The sequence below is a fragment of the Hemibagrus wyckioides genome, linkage group LG22, assembly GCF_019097595.1.
Source record: "Hemibagrus wyckioides isolate EC202008001 linkage group LG22, SWU_Hwy_1.0, whole genome shotgun sequence".
NCBI lineage: Eukaryota > Metazoa > Chordata > Actinopteri > Siluriformes > Bagridae > Hemibagrus > Hemibagrus wyckioides.
Genome location: NC_080731.1, coordinates 6,922,386 through 6,940,771, shown reverse-complemented (window position 1 = coordinate 6,940,771; position 18,386 = coordinate 6,922,386). Strand labels below are relative to the sequence as shown.

General features: G+C 38.0%; 2 protein-coding genes across 2 annotated transcripts in view; one reads left to right on the top strand and one right to left on the bottom strand.

The window, feature by feature from the left end:
* limk2 (LIM domain kinase 2) overlaps nucleotides 1-2,896 on the bottom strand; it is a 35,184-nt gene extending 32,288 nt beyond the window's left edge. Inside the window, exons 1-2 of the mRNA XM_058374534.1 lie at nucleotides 2,701-2,896; nucleotides 876-972 (exon numbers count right to left, since the gene is read on the bottom strand). Of these exons, the coding sequence (XP_058230517.1) occupies nucleotides 876-972; nucleotides 2,701-2,716 (113 nt within the window). The 5' untranslated portion in view covers nucleotides 2,717-2,896. The remainder of the gene's footprint in view (nucleotides 1-875; nucleotides 973-2,700) is intronic.
* A 6,234-nt stretch (nucleotides 2,897-9,130) lies between these two features.
* Nucleotides 9,131-18,386, top strand: part of abca2 (ATP-binding cassette, sub-family A (ABC1), member 2) — a 75,282-nt gene continuing 66,026 nt past the window's right edge. The window contains exon 1 of the mRNA XM_058375251.1: nucleotides 9,131-9,539. Coding sequence (XP_058231234.1) covers nucleotides 9,474-9,539 — 66 coding nt within the window. The 5' untranslated portion in view covers nucleotides 9,131-9,473. The remainder of the gene's footprint in view (nucleotides 9,540-18,386) is intronic.

Sequence of the window (18,386 nt, the reverse complement as noted above, 5' to 3'; positions counted from 1 at the left end):
CAGCACCTAGCCAAAGTCTCGTACACATTAAAACAATGAGCCTGATATCTGATTAGCAAATTCAGTCTGAATTGCTTGAATATTTTTGTATAGCTAAAGAGGTTCCTGGGAATTAGAACACACACACAGACACACACACAGAGACACACACACAGAGACACACACAGAGACACACACAGAGACACACACAGACACACACACAGACACACACACAGACACACACACAGACACACACACAGACACACACACACAGACACAGACACACAGACACAGACACACACACAGACACACACACAGACACACACACAGACACACACACAGACACACACAGCCAACTATTGGAGGATGTAGAAAAGAACTTAGTCATAATACTTGACTGAAAGGAGCTTCCAGGCCCTGGTTACTCCCAATCTTACCCAGACTGACGCTCCCTCAGAACCTGAATGCAAAAATGCAGCAAAACAGCTCAGCCTCTCCTTCCTTACTGGCAACAAAAATTAGCATGAAATGGAAATAAAGCCACATTTCTCCCTGCCTCAAACTGGGAAGAAATTTACAACTGCCAGCTTGGCAGCTTCTGCTGTATCGCTTGGTGTTACCATCATTTTTTCCATTTCCAGATCAATATTTGCGTCACGCTCGAGTGCGCCAAAAGTAAATAAGCTCCTTTGGTATTTCTGTTCGGGGGAATACCTCACATTCCAGCTAATCTATGGGTTTTATACATGTGGTCAGTGTTAAAGCGTATGTGCATGGCATTTAGGGAACAATCCCTGACACAGCTTTCCTCAAAAATACATGTATAGAAAGATACAGATACATATATAGCCAAAAAAAGTCTTGTGTCTATAAATCCTACTAGGATAAAGACTTACCGAAAACATGCGTTGTGAAAGAAGTCTTTGTGCAGCTTGACATGAAAAGCATCCTGAATCCTGCTTCTGCATCCAGCGCACACGCTGTTACACGGATCTGGGGTAAATGAGGACACTGGTAAACAAACGTGGTTGATATGGACCTATTCATTACGTTTACTCACTTTGCTGAGATGCTCATTCAAAGTGACTCACAATAGAAACAGGGTACAGCTGAGCAGATGAGAATGCAGCACTGGCAGCACTCAGAAACGTCGACCAAAGCCTTAACCACTGAGCCACTACATTTCCCATAACACGTGAATCAGTGACTACTATTATGGGGTTCATCGATGAAATAATCATAGATATTTGATGCACTAAATTTTACAATATGCATACATTTACATTTCTGGTATTTAGCAGACACCCTTATCCAGAATGATTTATAATTTTATCTCATTTTTGTTTTACTGCATAGTTGAGAGTTAAGGGCCTTGCTCAGGGGCCCAGCAGTGGCAGATTGGTGGACCTAGGATTTAAACTGTCTCTTCTGATCAGCAGTGTAACCCCTTAACCATTCATTTATCCCCATGCATGCCTATTTAGCTGCGCGATTACTTTTCTACCAAATTTAGTCACCAATTAAAAATGCATACACAATGACAAATGACTCATCACGTTATATTTTACAACAAATACGCTGGAAATGTACGAGGATGCTCTATCTACACATCATTTCATCTACTATTCCGGCTGTGTTAGCTAATCGCGTGCCGATAATGGCTGAAGGAGTTGAGGTAGTCTAAAATCTGGTTCCGGTTAGTGTCTCTAGTTATTTTTAGGCAACTGTGAAGGGGAAAAAAAGAATGCACATCTCCACTAAAGCACCTATTTCCATTCACTTGCTTTTCCTGCTTTGTCCCATGTTTTGAAAGACCATTTCCTTGCCTGTATAGGAGTCCAGCAGAGTCGCAGCTTATTGTCTGTATACCATGAACATGTACATATACACACACTCTCAGAAGAGTACTAAACCCATCGTTGTAACTAGGGCTGGGTAATGTTACAAATATCAAAATCATAATAGTTTTTTTCCCAAATCACAGGTTATACTATGATTGGCAGCTGATGTGATTCATTAGAATTTTCACCTTTTTAGTTTCAAGTCATTTTTGTACACGTCAAATGGACTATTCATATAGATTTACTACTATTCTGCTGGAAAATTCCCAGCACATCTGAAATGATGCACGTCTAATAACGCAGAAATATCTTGGAATGAGTATCCTGATCTCCTCCTGGTGCACCTTTACCAAAAGATCTGTTTTTTCCCTTACATAAATGAACCCTAATTATCTTTAAGTAAAGTACATGCACCATTGTAGATGATATATAAACTCAATGGTACACACGGTGTATCCCTGACCTTGTACCACTCCAGGGACGAGGAAAGGTAGAGAAGATATCTAGTGCTCTTTCTTTACTGGGAGATAGGCAAAGAGTTTGGATTTGCAGCACGATTAAAAAAAAAAAAGATGACTATAAAAACTCATAGACGTGAATATAAGCCAGCGAGAGTAGTGACGTCATAACTCTTTATCGCGGAGCAGATCTGAATTTATGTTGTCACGTCGGTGATGTCGGCTTCAGCGCTATGCACCAAAAAAAATGTTGCCCAACCAGCAAATTCCTCCAAAACATCCCGAGTAAGTTTATCTATCATCTGCCTAAAAAAAAAGCAATAACAAACACACCGACATACGCTTTAAGATCCCGACGTTATAATGCAGTTTTGTAAACACGCTCGCGCGCCTCCTCGGTTTTTGTCCCTTTTTTTTTTTACCTTCTTGTTCGTCCATTTACTCGGTGGTTGCCTTCAAACAGGAGTTCACATGCTGTTCCTGGCACCAGGAATATTCTCGGCGCACATCTCCGAGACTGGAGACGGACTGAAAGGCGATAATTCCCGACGCACCGTGTTGGAAATCAGCGCTCCGTTCAGCACGACTGGCTTCCAGGCAGCCCGGAGAACTGGTGACGTCATGCAGCTGAAATTCCTGTACGGAGACCGGAAGGGATCAAACACCAACACCTGAAACAGGAGAAACTGAGCTGGGAGCTGGGAGCTGAGAGATCACACTACTCCATCTAGTGCTCATCTCTGTGCAGAACAGTTTACTTTCAGATCTGGGATAGATCTGTGAATCAGGGTATTTGTGTACAAAACCCCAGGGGTGGGGGGTGGGGGGTATTGAGAAATTACACTTAAGTGAAAGTGTACACTACAGTATTGTGCAAAGAAATGTTTTCACAAGTAATGAAATCCATGTATGGATTTTATTAACCTCCATCCATTTTCTGTAGCACTTACCCTACACATGGTCACAGTGAGCCGGGAGTCTATTCCAAGGGACAGTGTGGGGGAGGCCCATCGTAAAGGACAACTGCACACACTACAGACAATGTAGAGATGCCACAACTCATGTGTTTGGACTGGGGGTGGAAATTCACAGGGTGGAGGTGGGAATCAAAACCCCAGCCCTGGAAGAGCAAGACAACAGTGCAAACCACTAAGCCACTGTGCCACTACTTGCATAGTAAACTAAGGAAATCATTTGGTGTGACAAATCTTTACTTTTAAAAGAATTTGTAGTCTCAGGTACAATTTTCACAGTTTTATAAAGTAGCAAGTACTGAGCATCCTAGAGAGCCTGACACAGTTCTTTTGGTGACTTTGACTGTAATACTTGTCTTCTTTTTTGTTTTTGTCTTTGCATGTAAACCCCAGCAGCTTTCATTATATTTTTTTCTTTGAGATGTACGTAATATGTGGCTTTCTTAACTGACACACAGATTTCTTTTCTATAATATTGATTCTGTTACTGTTGAAAAAAAAAGACTCATTAATGGCAAAGTCATAAAATAAACATATACACTGATCAGGCATAACATTATGAGCAGTGAGAGGTGAAGTGAATAACACTGATGATCTCCTCATCATGGCACCTGTTAGTGGGTGGGATATATTAGGCAGCAAGTGAACATTTTGTCCTCAGAGTTGATGTGTTAGAAGCAGGAAAAATGGGCAAGCGTAAGGATTTGAGCGAGTTTGACGAAGGGCCAAATTGTGATGGCGGATAGATGACTGGATCAGAGCATCTCCAAAACTGCAGCTCTTGTGGGGTGTTCCCGGTCTGCAGTGGTCAGTATCTATCAAAAGTGGTCCAAAGAAGGAACAGTGGTGAACCGGCGACAGGGTCATGGACGGCCAAGGCTCACTGATGCACATGGGGAGTGAATGCTGGCACATATGGTCCGATCTAACAGACGAGCTACTGTTGCTCAAACTGCTGAAGAAGTTAATGCTGGTTCTGATAGAAAGGTGTCAGAACACACAGTGGATGACGGGATCAGGGCTGTTTTGGTAGCAAAAGGGGGACCAACACAATATTAGGCAGGTGGTCATAATGTTATGCCCTATCAGTGTATACTGTAGATGGGCCAAAATGTTTACTTGTAACATGAAGTTACTTTAGTTTAGTTACTTTAGTTACTTTACTTTAAAATTAACTACAGTTAATTTTACATATACTTAAAAGTAAATAGTAAATGAAAATTTAGTCAGTGTCATGTTTCCATTTTTAAGCTTTAAACTTTTATTACTAACCTAAAACTGTTAGAAGCCTAAAAAACATCACTCATATTTACAACATATCTATACAAACTAATATATGTTAATAACCTTTTTCAAGGATAAACGGCCAACACTGGCAACGTAAAAAGTTTTAAAATGTCACGTTTGTCTGCACATACACTCTTTTATTCCACGTCATCCTCAGCTGTTTTCCTGTAATTTGTGGACTCTCTCTTTCCCATGTCAAGCTGCTGAGCTGTTAGTTTGTTGTTATCATGTGCATATTTGTATCTGATTATTATTTTGACCTTGAATACGGAACGGCAAGAAAACATATATCATGTTTCACAATGAGGCCCATTTCAGAAGAGCTGAGTCTTTACAGGAATCTGGGTTGGTTAATAAATTCCTCTGAACTACTAAAGCAGAACCAAAAATGATTATGATCTAAGTCTGTTTTCACACTTGGTCCATTTCAGTGTTCCAAGCAGCCTCCAACTAATGACTCACATGATAATGAATGCTAATTTTGAACATTTTGTTCATGTCTGAACTGAGCACAGTAAACAATCTCTGAAATCACCCATAATCAAAATCAACAAAATCAGCAGTACAACATTACAGTATTAACATGACCGAGAGGCTAACAGAGGCACTGGGGCACTAGTAATTAGACTACTGAGTTAAGTAGTTACGGCTGCAGTAATAATCTGTCAGTCATACAAACAACAGTTACAGTCACAGTTAGGGATGATTTTGTCTAACATCTAGGACTTTTTTTGTTCCTCGTGTTCTGTAAAGCTGCTTTGAGACAATGTCCATTGTTAAAAGCGCTATACAAATAAAATGGAATTGAACTGAATATAAATATATGTGTTCTATGTATGTCTTTTGAAATAAAGAGAACTCATGGTGGTTCAACATTGGTATCATTTCTTCCTCTAAACATTCTGGTATTTCACTTCTTTTCATTATTCTGTCTTTAATTTTCATCCCCAATACACTGTTAAACAGCTATGGTAAAGGAGTTGTGGTGTGAACAAGTGGTCTGAATATTAAAAATGTCCACAGTGAGTCCTGTTTTGAGTCCAGCTCTGAAAGCAGTGAGGTCATTTGCAGCAAGTTCCCTTTCAGGCTCACTTGAACAACACCTATTTTGGCTCAATTAATAATTAAAGACTGTATGTGAAATCACTTATGAGCTATATGTAATTGCTTGAGTGTTGATTCATGAAATATCTTACTCCAGAAATTTTTCTGCACTGGCCTAATGTCAGTGGGTGTCTACTCTTATGATAAATAAATATTAAAATATTAAATCTGAATGATTTATTAAATGAGAAAATTTCTGAAACATGTATAAAATTTCCATGCTATGTTTTGATTACTCTTGACTTCATGGCTACTCTTATTTTATTTCAACAAGTACGTTCTAGTCTCTAGTCTAATAATGTTCTATTTGCGTTAAGCTGTTCTTGTTATTATTGACAACCTATAAAGTGTTCCACAAATTAAAATTCTAGTATAATTTAAAGCATGAATATCCCTAAACAATAAATAGTAGTTATGTGCCAGTGTAGTTTTACAGTATCAAAAATGTATTTAGAGCTGTATTTTCTTTTACAGACTCTACTTGGACTCTAATGGTGCCTCAGTATAAGAAAATAACAGACACCTGCTAGCTAACTGTGACAAAGAATTTTCTGTGACCAATGACATGGCACTATTAGGGACAGTGAATTAGGATGGACTAGCCACTAGCCATCAACCCCCATGGGTATCAGTGAGCCTTGGTTGACTATGACCCTGTCACAGACTCACCTGTTTTCCTTCCCTGGGTCACTTTTGGTAGGTTCATATCAGGAACACCACACAAGACCTGCTGTTTTGGGGATGCTCTAACCCAGTTGTCTAGTCGTCACAAATTGGCCCTTGTGAAAGTCACTGAGACCCTTACACTTGTCGATTTTTTCAACTTTAAGAACTGACGCCTAATATATCACACCCAATGGTCAATATTATTCACTTTTCAGTTTACTCTGCTTCACAATGTTATATACACTACATTGGCAAAGTTTTGGGACACCCCACCAAAAATCATTGAATTCAGGTGTTGTTTTTTCAGAGGTCCCTTAGTTCCAGTGAAAGGAACTCTTAATGATTCAGCATACCAAGACATTTTGGACAATTTCATGCTCCCAACTTTGTGGGAACACTTTGGGCATGGCCCCTGGTGTGCAGTCATGTTGAAACAGGAAGGGATATCATCCCCAAACTGGGCCAAGCCCAACCCCTGAAAAACAAAACCTGAACTCAATGATTTGGAGGGGTGTCCCAAAACATTTGGCAATATAGTGTATGTGAGATAAAAATGTTGACGGATTTGAGATTATTGACAATGATATCCTCAAGACCAAATAAAACACAGAGCATGACATCACATTTCAAAGTTTTATTGTGAATTTATTTAGCATAAAATCAGCTCATTAACACTTTATTGACACATCACTGACACAGACAGCTGTTCTGCATGATATTGTGTGTGCAAAACCAGTTATAAATTTACAACCAGTAAATTTCCAGCCAGTTACAACCAGTTACAATTCACAACCACGTTATAAATCCTAAAGCAGTGAATGGTGAATAGGTGGTTTACTCAAATTAGACACTAGATGGCGCACTAAAGATAGTAAAAAAACAGTTCGCTGTCAGTGGGCCACTGAAGTAAATCAGCAATGCTTCTAAAAATATACATGCAAGCACATAAAGTGAGAATAAAACACCAGCATAACGATGCCGTCTGCAATCCTATTAGTAGTCAGCAATGAAGATTAAAGAACAGTAAACAATGTGGGATCATTTTTGATGATGTAATTACAAAACAGCGACCTGTATAAGGCTAACTCGATCATGCTTACCTCAGCTGACTGTCTCTTTTGTCATTTCAGCCTGTTGTAGCTTTATTTTTTATTTTGCAGCAGTATTTCATGCAAAAAATAAAAATAAATAATACCTTTAAAGTTAAAAAAAAAATGAAATAAAAATAACAAGCCACATGTGGAGTAACATATAGCTAATGTTTAGTCCAAATATCCTCATGTATTAGATTATTATATTAAACAATAAAAGATTTACTAATACAACAGATTTAACACACAATATGAAGTGGAAAAAAAAAATGATTCAGAACCATTAGCTTCCTGCGCTAGTACGTGTAAACGTTAAACAATAATGTCTACTGTTAAGCTGTATATGATCTAACTAAATGTAGTAACATGTCAAGCCATCGTTTCTTTAACGTCCTTTGATTAGATTTATTTATGAGTCTCCATGGATAAAGATAAAATTAGCTCTTCATTACACGCACTGCCTGAAAGCTTCAAGCATCAACCTCCCTCACTATAGTCATGCTGCAATCCCCCAGTTTATGGTTCAGAGCTCTAAAATCTCCCTCAATATCCATACAACATCTGGCTTAGGCAATCTGATCCAGTAATAGTCTTGTCAGATCTGGACACGCTGTCCCTGTTTATTCTAAATGGAAAGCACATATTCAAATTAAATCTTTATAAGTCACGTCCACAGTCATACACATTACGACATGAAGTGGATTTTTTTGACTCTCTGTGAAGCAGAATGAAAGCAGATTAAAAATAGACTACAAATAGAATTGAAAAATACAGGGAGGAAAAGGAAAGATAATATAGAAAATATTTTTAAAACAAGTATATGAATACAGGTCAGTGACAGAACAGTGTATTTATAATTATTTTAATTGCATATGTGTGCAATTTTAGTGCAATATAAGCTGTAAAAAAAAAAGTTCTTTGTTTTCTTCTTTTTAAGGCCTGAATGACGTACAGGAAGAATCTCTTCCTCATTCTCAATATGACCTATTTGCATTGTTGTTCTTGGAAATGTTTGAGGTACTGTGTATGACAGAAAGTAATCAGACAAACAGCATGAGCTGTAATCGCTGAAACTGAAACCACATCCTGAATGCTTAACACAGATGGGCCTTTTATCAAATACTCACCCCAAAGTAAACACTTTCCACTGAGGAATAAGAATTTCTAGAAGCGTTTGCATTGCAGTACATCTTACAGTACTTTACTGTACATCTTACAGTACTTTAAACACCTAGTTGTACACTTAATACTGAAAGTGACCACTGATCACTACATTTATATATGTATATATCATACTGTACCATACTATCTGTTTTATCAATGATATAAAGTACGATCCTGTAGTTAATGTATAATGTTCTAGTCCCAGTTTATGTATAGTTGTGGCATTTGTTGTAAGATCACGACTTATAAATAAAGTCAATAGACTTAGTACATAGTTACGGCGTGTCTTTTGTCTAAAAACTTGTGTCAGAAGTGAGTGTGAAAAAGAAAACCTTTGCCTTTCCCTTAGTGAAAAGCAATCATTTAGTGAATAGCATTATAGTGAATTGCTGATTATATACACACACACACACACACACACACACATATGTAATGACAGTGACAGATAAAAAACAAAAACAAACAACAAGAATTCTGTCCCAGGTTGGGAATCGATTCCTCTGACTCAGTTCAAAGGAGTCGTTCACACAGAATGATTCATAGATTCACGACTCGCCCATTAGTTCTCACAGTGAACGCATCCGCGCGCAGACGAGCTGTTTTTAGGAGTCGGCTTCGACCCCAGATGCTTCTATTGCCACGGCTTTGAGTCAAATGAGCATCGACACAGCTATACGGAAGTGAAAAATCCAGGCATTGTGCAGTAGGTGTTGCCGACCGCTGAAGCCTCGCTTTCTGTGTGTACATGGCGATTCACCAGAAAGCAGGGATTTTTACCGGAGCGGTGCTGCCGTTATAACGAAACCGATGATCGGTCAGTTGAGGGACTGGTGGTAACGGAGCTTTGCGCGCTGTCATCGCTGTGATGCCTGCTCGGTTCACTTGATTTCGTTTCCGACTGCATTAGACATGGGTTTCCTTCATCAGCTTCATCTTCTTCTGTGGAAAAACGTCTCTTTAAAGCGCAGAGGGCCGGTGAGTGTTTCCGCCTTGCATAATAAAAACCAGTGACCCCTGGTCATCTCTAAAAACCTGCATGATAAAAACTTGATGTGGTATCAGATCAGTGGACACGTGTGTGTGTGTGTGTGTGTGTGTGTATGTGTGCTGTTGATGCTATTTGCAGAAACACACACACACACACACACACACACACACACACACATACACACACACAGTCAATCATTAACAGGTTGCACTGGAGCAACTCCCATAGTGTAGTCTAGTGATGCTGAGACCTGAACCAGAGCCCATGATGCTTCTGCAATATCTGTTTTGATTCACGTAATAAACCCAAACATGCTTTAAAACAGAAACAACACATTCATCGCTTTGTGGCTTTTAAGTGTGTCCACACAAGCATGAATATATCCGTCAATGACTTAAGAAGATTTGTTAGTGTTCATGATGCATAAGCAACAAGTCTGTATGGAGTAATCAGCACATGAAAACAGAACGTAGTGTAGTGCAGTGTAGTCTTGCATGTGAACTGTCACAGCGTGCCTCTTTTCAGCCTACATCAGAAACCCAGGAACCCAACCCTTCCTGTAGAAATTTCAACATCAGTAAAGAGATAAAAACTGCACCCTAGTGATTGCTCAAGCTTTGAAAAGCGCACGTTAGAAAAGCCTAAGTCAGGGAAGGTGATATGTGACCCACAGAATGTAAATTATCGGTGTGAAAAAATGTCTGTCGGGATCTGTCAAAAATCCCTGGCACCCCATCTTCAGTAGAATTGCACCGAAATGTCAGAAATGCTGGCTAGTTATCGGATTTTATTCCACAACTTTCAACAAGCTCGTGCACCTGAGCACAGCGCACCATGTGTCTTAAGGCATGTCACCAGGACACCTGTCACTTTTGCATAAATTTGCAACCAAAACTCGCAGAGAATCAACTCGGGAAGCTGTGAAGATGTTCAGGTGTTGATATTTACAAATGAAAAAATGCACCGAAACATCCATTCATTTTGCTTTGCCTCCTTTTTTTTTTACTATGAAGAGCACTCACAGGTTATTGTGACAGTGGAGCAGGTAAAAAAGCACGATAAATCACTGATGAAAGGATGCTTAATCAATATATGTATATATAAAAAACTAAAGTTAAACCGTATTCACTGTACCGTGAATTGAAACGTGATTTAACAAAAGCTTTTCCATTCGAATTACATAAGACTTTGCAATTACGTTATGAATACATTATTCCCAGCAAGCGTATATTACAGCTCCTCTAAAGAGCAGCATTCAAATTGAGCACTAATTTGGTGTACTTCAACACGAAGCTCCACAATTCATTTGTTTTAATTTCAGATTCATTTTATTTCCTTAAAATCATTGTTTTTCTCCGCTCAGCTCATGATGGATGCTTGAAAAGGAGGCCTAAAGCCAGCGGTGGAGGGCGAGACCGAGCACAAATTGATATTGAAATTGAATGTTCATAGCAGGGTCTGAAAGTGGACGTGAATCGTGTTGTAACCAACATCAGAGGAAACGTGCTGAATCATTCACGCGCTCGAGTACTCGGTGGAAACGTCAGTGCTCGATTCACGGCGTACGCTACTGAAACGAATCTTTCATGCTAGTGTATAATACTTAAAAAAAAAGTTACGTCGTTATTTGTGCTTATGTATGCATTATCTCCAATCATCCCAGCTTCCTCTACCCAGCGACCGCACAGCACAGTCAGCGTATGCCACAGCCCTGACTGTGAGCTATTTTTAGCAACGCCAGGCCCTATTCTATTGTATTTCAGGATCCCTGGAGGAAAGGATCGCCCCTGTAAGATTAGCTACAGCTACGTCACAGGGTCGGTTTAATCAGGCGTGCTCAGGAGTTCAGGAGGAGATTGATGGGCCTCTGGGAAACGGCGCATCAGCAATCCTTAGCAGCCGTCACAGCATCACTTCACTGCTCTCATTTTTTCTCTTAACACAAATAAAGACTTCAATTCAAAGGTGCACAGAGTGTCTGAGAAAGATGTGGAACATCTGACAACTCAGACTTCACTGTTCTTGTTCAGGGTTAATAAATCCAATCTAGCTGACGTTGATTTAAATCATTGTAATGTTGTTTGCCCTAATCTCTCGGGCATAAGAAACTTTAGAACATCTTGGAAGCCAATATCGTAATGTTATTACACTCAATTTCATGCCAAAGAACAAAATCATATATTCTGTAAATAAAACCTCGTCCTATAATTAGGAGTGCCTTCCCACAGCTGAAATCCTGGATCCATCGGTGTGTTTTTTTTCTCTTGAAAATGGCGTGGGATGGATTAGTCATACAGTTCTAACGTTCACTCACGATGTGATTAACAGCAAACAGATCTGAAGTCTTTACTCTTATGTATTAAGTACGGAATAAACCATGAGATCAGTAAGGGGAAAGTAATCAATGATGCACTGGTGGCAGTGTTGCAGCCCAACATGAAGCAGCGTTACTGTTACCACAGTGTCTTGAAATATTTCATTCCGCTTATACCACAGCCAGTGCTATTATTTTTTATAGTAATTAAATAGAAACACGTTACAATTTAAATCCATTTTTATTCAGGGTTTGCAATCCATAACAGTACAGTGACACTCCAAAGAATTTTACCACTTTTTAAGGTCCATCCCACCCAGCAATGACATCCATATGAACCATATCCTATTCACCCTATAACACATTAAAGTACAGCTTTACTTGATACTACGTAAAATATCACAATCGTGCCATAAGATGACAACAATAAAATAATCTAACCTAATAATCAATCTGGGTAAGGGGAAGCTCAAGCGTTGGGTTTTTGATCGGACGATTTGGGTTCATGATGCCACTGTTGGGCCCTTGAGCAAGGCCCTCAACCATTACTGCTCCAGGGGCACTGTATCATGGCTGACCCTGTGCTCTGACCCCAACTTCCAAAGTTGGGATATGCAGGGAAAGAATTTCCATCTACTCTAATGATTTTTGTGTCAAATAAAGGCTTCTTTATCTATTACATGTCAAACAATGCAATCCATTACAACAGTGCCTTAGTTTTTACAGATTGTCCTTGACCATGAGTTTTTTTGAGTGGCTCAATGCTACGTTTAATCTTTTCCCTGAAATGTCCGTCACGGTTAGAGTGTACGTTACAGCGTGTATAAACAGTCGCTCTGTCAGCAACCTGAAAGTAAAGTTTTTCCTCAAAGTTGTCTGTTGCCAGCAAACCAAAAATCCCTCCATTCTGAAGACTTTTTCATGTTCACAAACATACTAACAGTGTTACCTTTGGCCGTTACAGAGCGCTGTAACTGGAGGCTCCTTCCTTAAATGGTAACTAAATGTCTCGTCACAGAAAACTTGTCTGAAATGTGCACCGTATGAGCCCCTGTGTATAATAATAATAATAATAATAATAATAATAATAATAATAAAAAAATAATTATATAAAATAATAAATAAAAATAAAAATAAAATAATATTTAATAAATAATTAAATGGATGAACAAAGGAATAATAAATCAATCAATCAATAAATAAATGAATAAAGAATAAATAAATAAATAAAAAAAAATAAATAAATAACAACAGTAATAATTGTAATAATAATAAAAAACCAACAAACAAAAAAACCCTGTAGAAAATGCTGTTAAAGAAAACTAAATCAATCCCACCTGAATAAAGAATTCAACAGTATTGTGGTGTAAAAAATCTATTCCTTTAGAAATAACTGCCTATTGAATCTCTGACTCTCATTAGATAATATTAAAACCTCCTACGTGAAGTTCCTTTAGATGTTTGGATAGTACTTGATTCCTAATCTTTTTTGTCTCAGAAAGACACCTTGACTGCAGCGTTCTGTTTCCTGTATAGTTTGTTTCCTGTATAGGAAGTTCAGGTAGAGGCGGTGTTATCATTTGCATCGCTGGTGACAGCTATATAGTGCCAGTGTTTCGAAGGTTTTACTGCAGTAACGTGACAAAATGATGTCTGACTGTTAATCAGAGAGTGGATTTCTATATTTGTAAGCATCAACATAAAACGGATATAAATGTAATGAATGATGAATCACTTGCAGTGACACTGACCCATATTTAAACTGCAGCTGCGTTGCTTGTTGTGGCATTTCATAACTATAGGCAAATCTGAATTGTATGATCAAGTCAAGTTTTGTTTTATTTCCTTCAATGGCTCAGTAGTGGACTAGGATTTTGAATAGCAGGACTGGAAGGACTGCCTCTGTAGACCTCTGAGCAACTGCTTGGATAAATCCTTTATTAAGGCAAGACATTACAGGTAGAAATGATTATTTTGGTGATGTCAATGACTTTTTCGATAAAAAAAACTACTAGATTTATTTTTTATATTTATTAGAAATAATTTCATTAATTTAGATTTAAATAATAAATAATAATTTAAATAATAAACATAATAAAATAATCCTATTAATAATAAATTAATACAATGACTAATAAAATAAAATAAAATATAAAATAAGATAAAATAAAGAAAGAAAGATAGAAAGAAAAAAGAAAGAAACAATTGCAAATAGAAATAAATAAATAAATAAATAATGTATATATTCTCTAAAAAAAATTGATGTTAAGATAGAGCTCCAAATTGGCTAAAATGCCAGAACATATAAAAAATATATATTAAAAATATATGGCCTTTTTCTCAGGCACCGTAGATCACAGCGGCATGGGGATGGGTGTTTAAAAGTGCTCTTTTTAACTAGTGTAAGTTGGTTATGTAAGCTAATAATGTATAATGCATGTTGGTTGCTGCAATTTGGAGCTATCAGGCTATCGGTCACTTCACATGTAGATGATTTCCAGCTCGGTAGATAGGAGTTGGGAATCTCGCAGGCTCTCCATGACCAGTGTGCTCTCTGTATATTTTAACTCTATGGGATGTGCAGATTGTAAACAATGCAATATTATATTACATTACATGCATAATTAATTGAATACTGATACTGCACGTTTCCAGTGTGAACACAATGTTAATTACATTGTCCACGTCTGACCACCACTACGCACAATGTAGGAAATCTGCTGCTATGAAGGCTTAAGCTCCTCCCACCTAGCATAATTATGTCATGTAATATATTCCTGAAACGCTTGTTTGGTGATAAAATGTCATGTTATCCGTCATTATGATGTCAAATTATAAACCCCACTAAAGTGGAACCACATATATTTTTAATATATATTTTCTATATGTTCTAGATGACCAGAATTCTTAAAATTGTACATGTTTGTCTATCCCAAAGATCTCAAAAATATTGGATTCATGATACATTTCAAACTGAAAATAAGGCATAAAAATATTACCATTGGGTTAGAGGCAGGAATCAAGTGTGAATACTCAGCGTTTCCTTCTTTTATTAAGAACAATCCATGAATCATAATGCGACTCAGTATCAGAGAAGAAAGATCCAAAATCAACAGCAGTAGCTTGTAGGGATGGAAAAAGCAGATGAAAATAATAACATAAGCCTTAAAAGGAGACAAAAACAATCAGCAAGACAATTGGGATAAATAACCAACATAGAATGTACACAGAACAGGTGATAAGACCAAACGATAACGACATTACAGCGAAACAAAAATGAAAAAATAAATAAATAAATAAATAAATAAAGCATCAAGTGATATTCCAACAAACTGTCTTATGACAAGTGTATTTACAGTTTTAAGCATGGAAATTCCTGCATATTAAATGCATTATATATGCATTATTCATGCATAGATGAAGCCTCATTTGCGTATTTACATGTAATTTTAATATTGTGACAAAACTTTAACTGGCGAAACTGTAAGTAAATAAATGTGAATGTAAATATCATAACTACTGCTCTTCTAACCCCTGTGTCTAATCAAGCTCATTCTTACAGCTCCATGTCTCATAATGTGATTTTTTTTACATCACAAGAGAGCTTACTGATGGCTGCATGTTTAGAAACCACTGACCTGATGTTTTCTGTGCTTTGTTGCACCGTCTGCCATTACCTTATGCCGAACGCAAGCTCGGGCTGACCTACTTCCTGTGTGAGCTCAGTGTCTGAATGACTGGGTGAGGCAGGGCCATGTCTGTGTATCTATGGAGACTAGAGAGAGATGGAGAGTGAGCAGGATCAGGATGCAGTCACAGCAGATATCTGGGAGACTGCGAGAGTGTTGAATGTCAGCATTCTGAATTATGCATGATAAATGTAAGGGCTGATGGATAAGTGTGTGTGTGTGGGCATTTTTGGTGATTCGTGCTGTGATCTTACAGGAACGATGGAATTCACGCATCACCCTGGATAAACTTTTCTCTCAAACCTCTAAGTATGATGTCACCCAAGGTCATGTGACTCAAAGCACCGGTCCTCATTTGTCACTTTGATAACCATGGCAACAGGTGGGATAGAAACTGCAGTGATGTTTCAGTGGGAACCGTGCACTTGTTCATACAAGGCACATATTTCAGGCAAAAAGCCTGTATTCATTTCTGTAAACAAATACAGCAGCTCTAAGAGAATTATTAAATGTTCTGTGTGTTGGTTCAGAAGGTCCAAAACACACAACGCTTTACTATGGCACTGCCTCTGAACCCGAGTGACCCGCACTAGGGGGAAAAAAGCAGTCATACGCTTGTGGAAAAAAAAAACCCATTAGTTTGCTAAGGGAGGGTATTCATTTGTCTTAATAAATGATTTAATATGAGTGAATTAGAATTAGAAGAGAAATACCTGAGAAGAATCTTGTACATTTACTGTAAAGTGAAAGTATTTCTTCTCGGTATGTAAATGTTTCTTGGAAAGTCGACGGCAGTCAGTGTGACCTTGTTTACGCTCGGATGTGTCATATCGGGATAATATTTGGATTATCCTCATAAAAATGCAGATTCATGCACCATTTAAAGCATTTACTGTACTGTATCTGATAACTGAAAGCTCTTAAGAAGCGTTGAGACGTGCTGACGTCTTTTTCTGACATGGAAGCGTAGGTAATACCGATTTTTAGCAAACCATGAAGTAAGAAATTTGAAGTTCTGCACCATGAACACGACACTAAACAGCCGATGTTTTAAGCACATCATATATTACATTTATACAGAATAAGTAGAATTAAATGCAAGCTAACCATTCATGACATTCGGGCGATTCCGTCGTCCCGTCGATTTTGTCGTCCTGTCAGTTTCTGAAGCGTTTTCCTTTCAAACATGGCAAATACTTTCACTTTTAACATGCATTCAAATCACAATTTTAAAAGCAAAATGATGTCTGATGTAAATTCTTGTTTTTCTGTCTGGATAATGAGTGTTTTTTGCTCAGACAGATATCATTAAAGCTCTGTTCTGACTAAATTGAGGCATCACTTGGCTAATCTAGCTAACATGCTAGCTGATTACTATCCTCTGTAGTTTGCATTGTGGGTGAGTTTACGGAAAATGTAAGCAGTTCAATTGAAATCTACAAACATAGTGAATACGTGTAGATTGTTTAAAAATTGGTAGTGGATTCTCAAAACTGAATAGAATGAAAGCTCTAAGGCATGAGGAAGTAAGCTCGAGAGGGACCCAGACTCAAGACGTTACCACAAAACATTGCGCCATTTTACCTTTCACAATACATCCTCACAAAAATCACTGTAGTGGTGGGCAAATAATTTCAGAAGCTAGCGCTCACTAAAGCTCACGCAAGTAAAAGCTCCAGTGAGTCTACGCTCCAGTTCTAAGTTTCATATAACGTAATAAAATGTGGTGAACTAGTTAGCTAGTTAAGTGCCTTCATACAGATGCACAGCCACCTTATTACTAGCTAGCATAATGTAATAATATTGCGTGCTACTTAGCTAGTTTTGTGCCTTCATACAAACAGACACTTTCTTTGTGTCTGTATTAATTCACTTAATTAACTAGCATAATCTAATAACATGTGAGCTAGTTAGCTAGTTTTGTGCCTTCATACCAACAGGCATTTTCTTTGTGTCTGTATTAATTCACTTAATTAACTAGCATAATCTAATAACGTGAGCTAGTTAGCTAGTTAAGTTTATTTATATAGACAGTCACCTTCTTTCATTTCTTTAGCTAGTAACGTGTTGAGCTAGTTAGCTAGTTACTTGCCTTCATAAAAACAGTTATCTCATTTGTGTCTGTGTGTCTTTTATTAATACACTTAGCTACAGCTAACAGCTTTAGACATATATACCAAATTCTCTGATAAGAATTCGATTTCATTGTTTTTTGCTTTAACTAGTAGCACAGGCTAACAAGCTACTTGTCCACCCAGCAAATATGAATAACAATCTAAAAGCCTGGGTTTATTGTATACTCTGCATAGCTGTGCCACTATTGCTTTTTCTGTCTCATGCTGCATTTAAATAACCAGCCAACAAGCCGTAGTCAGCTTCCGTCTATTTTTAGAGCAAGTGTAATGACTAATGAGGGTTAGAAATATGAAGTTAGTGTAGTGACGCTTTGCACAGGGAGGAGGTGTCCTGTTAATCCAACACGGTGAATTATTGAAAGCGTTCCTTACTCCCGAGAGAGGAGGATAAATGAAATATGCATGGGGATGAAGAGGGAGTTGAGAAATGGGGAGAGAAACAGGAAGAGATGATCATAGTGCAAAGGGGGAGATGTGGGTTGATAAAGAGATGTAGTGATATACGTATATATATGGAGGCTGAGGCAAATCTGAATCCATTAGTACACTGAATAGTGCGGGAGAAGGACATAAGGACAGAGGATAACGTGTTTAATGAGAGGAGAACAGAAGAAAAGAGTCTGTAGTGAGTCAGAAAAAAAATGAGATGTGGAAGTAAACCAGGGGGATATGTAAAAGATGAAGAGAGGGAGAAAA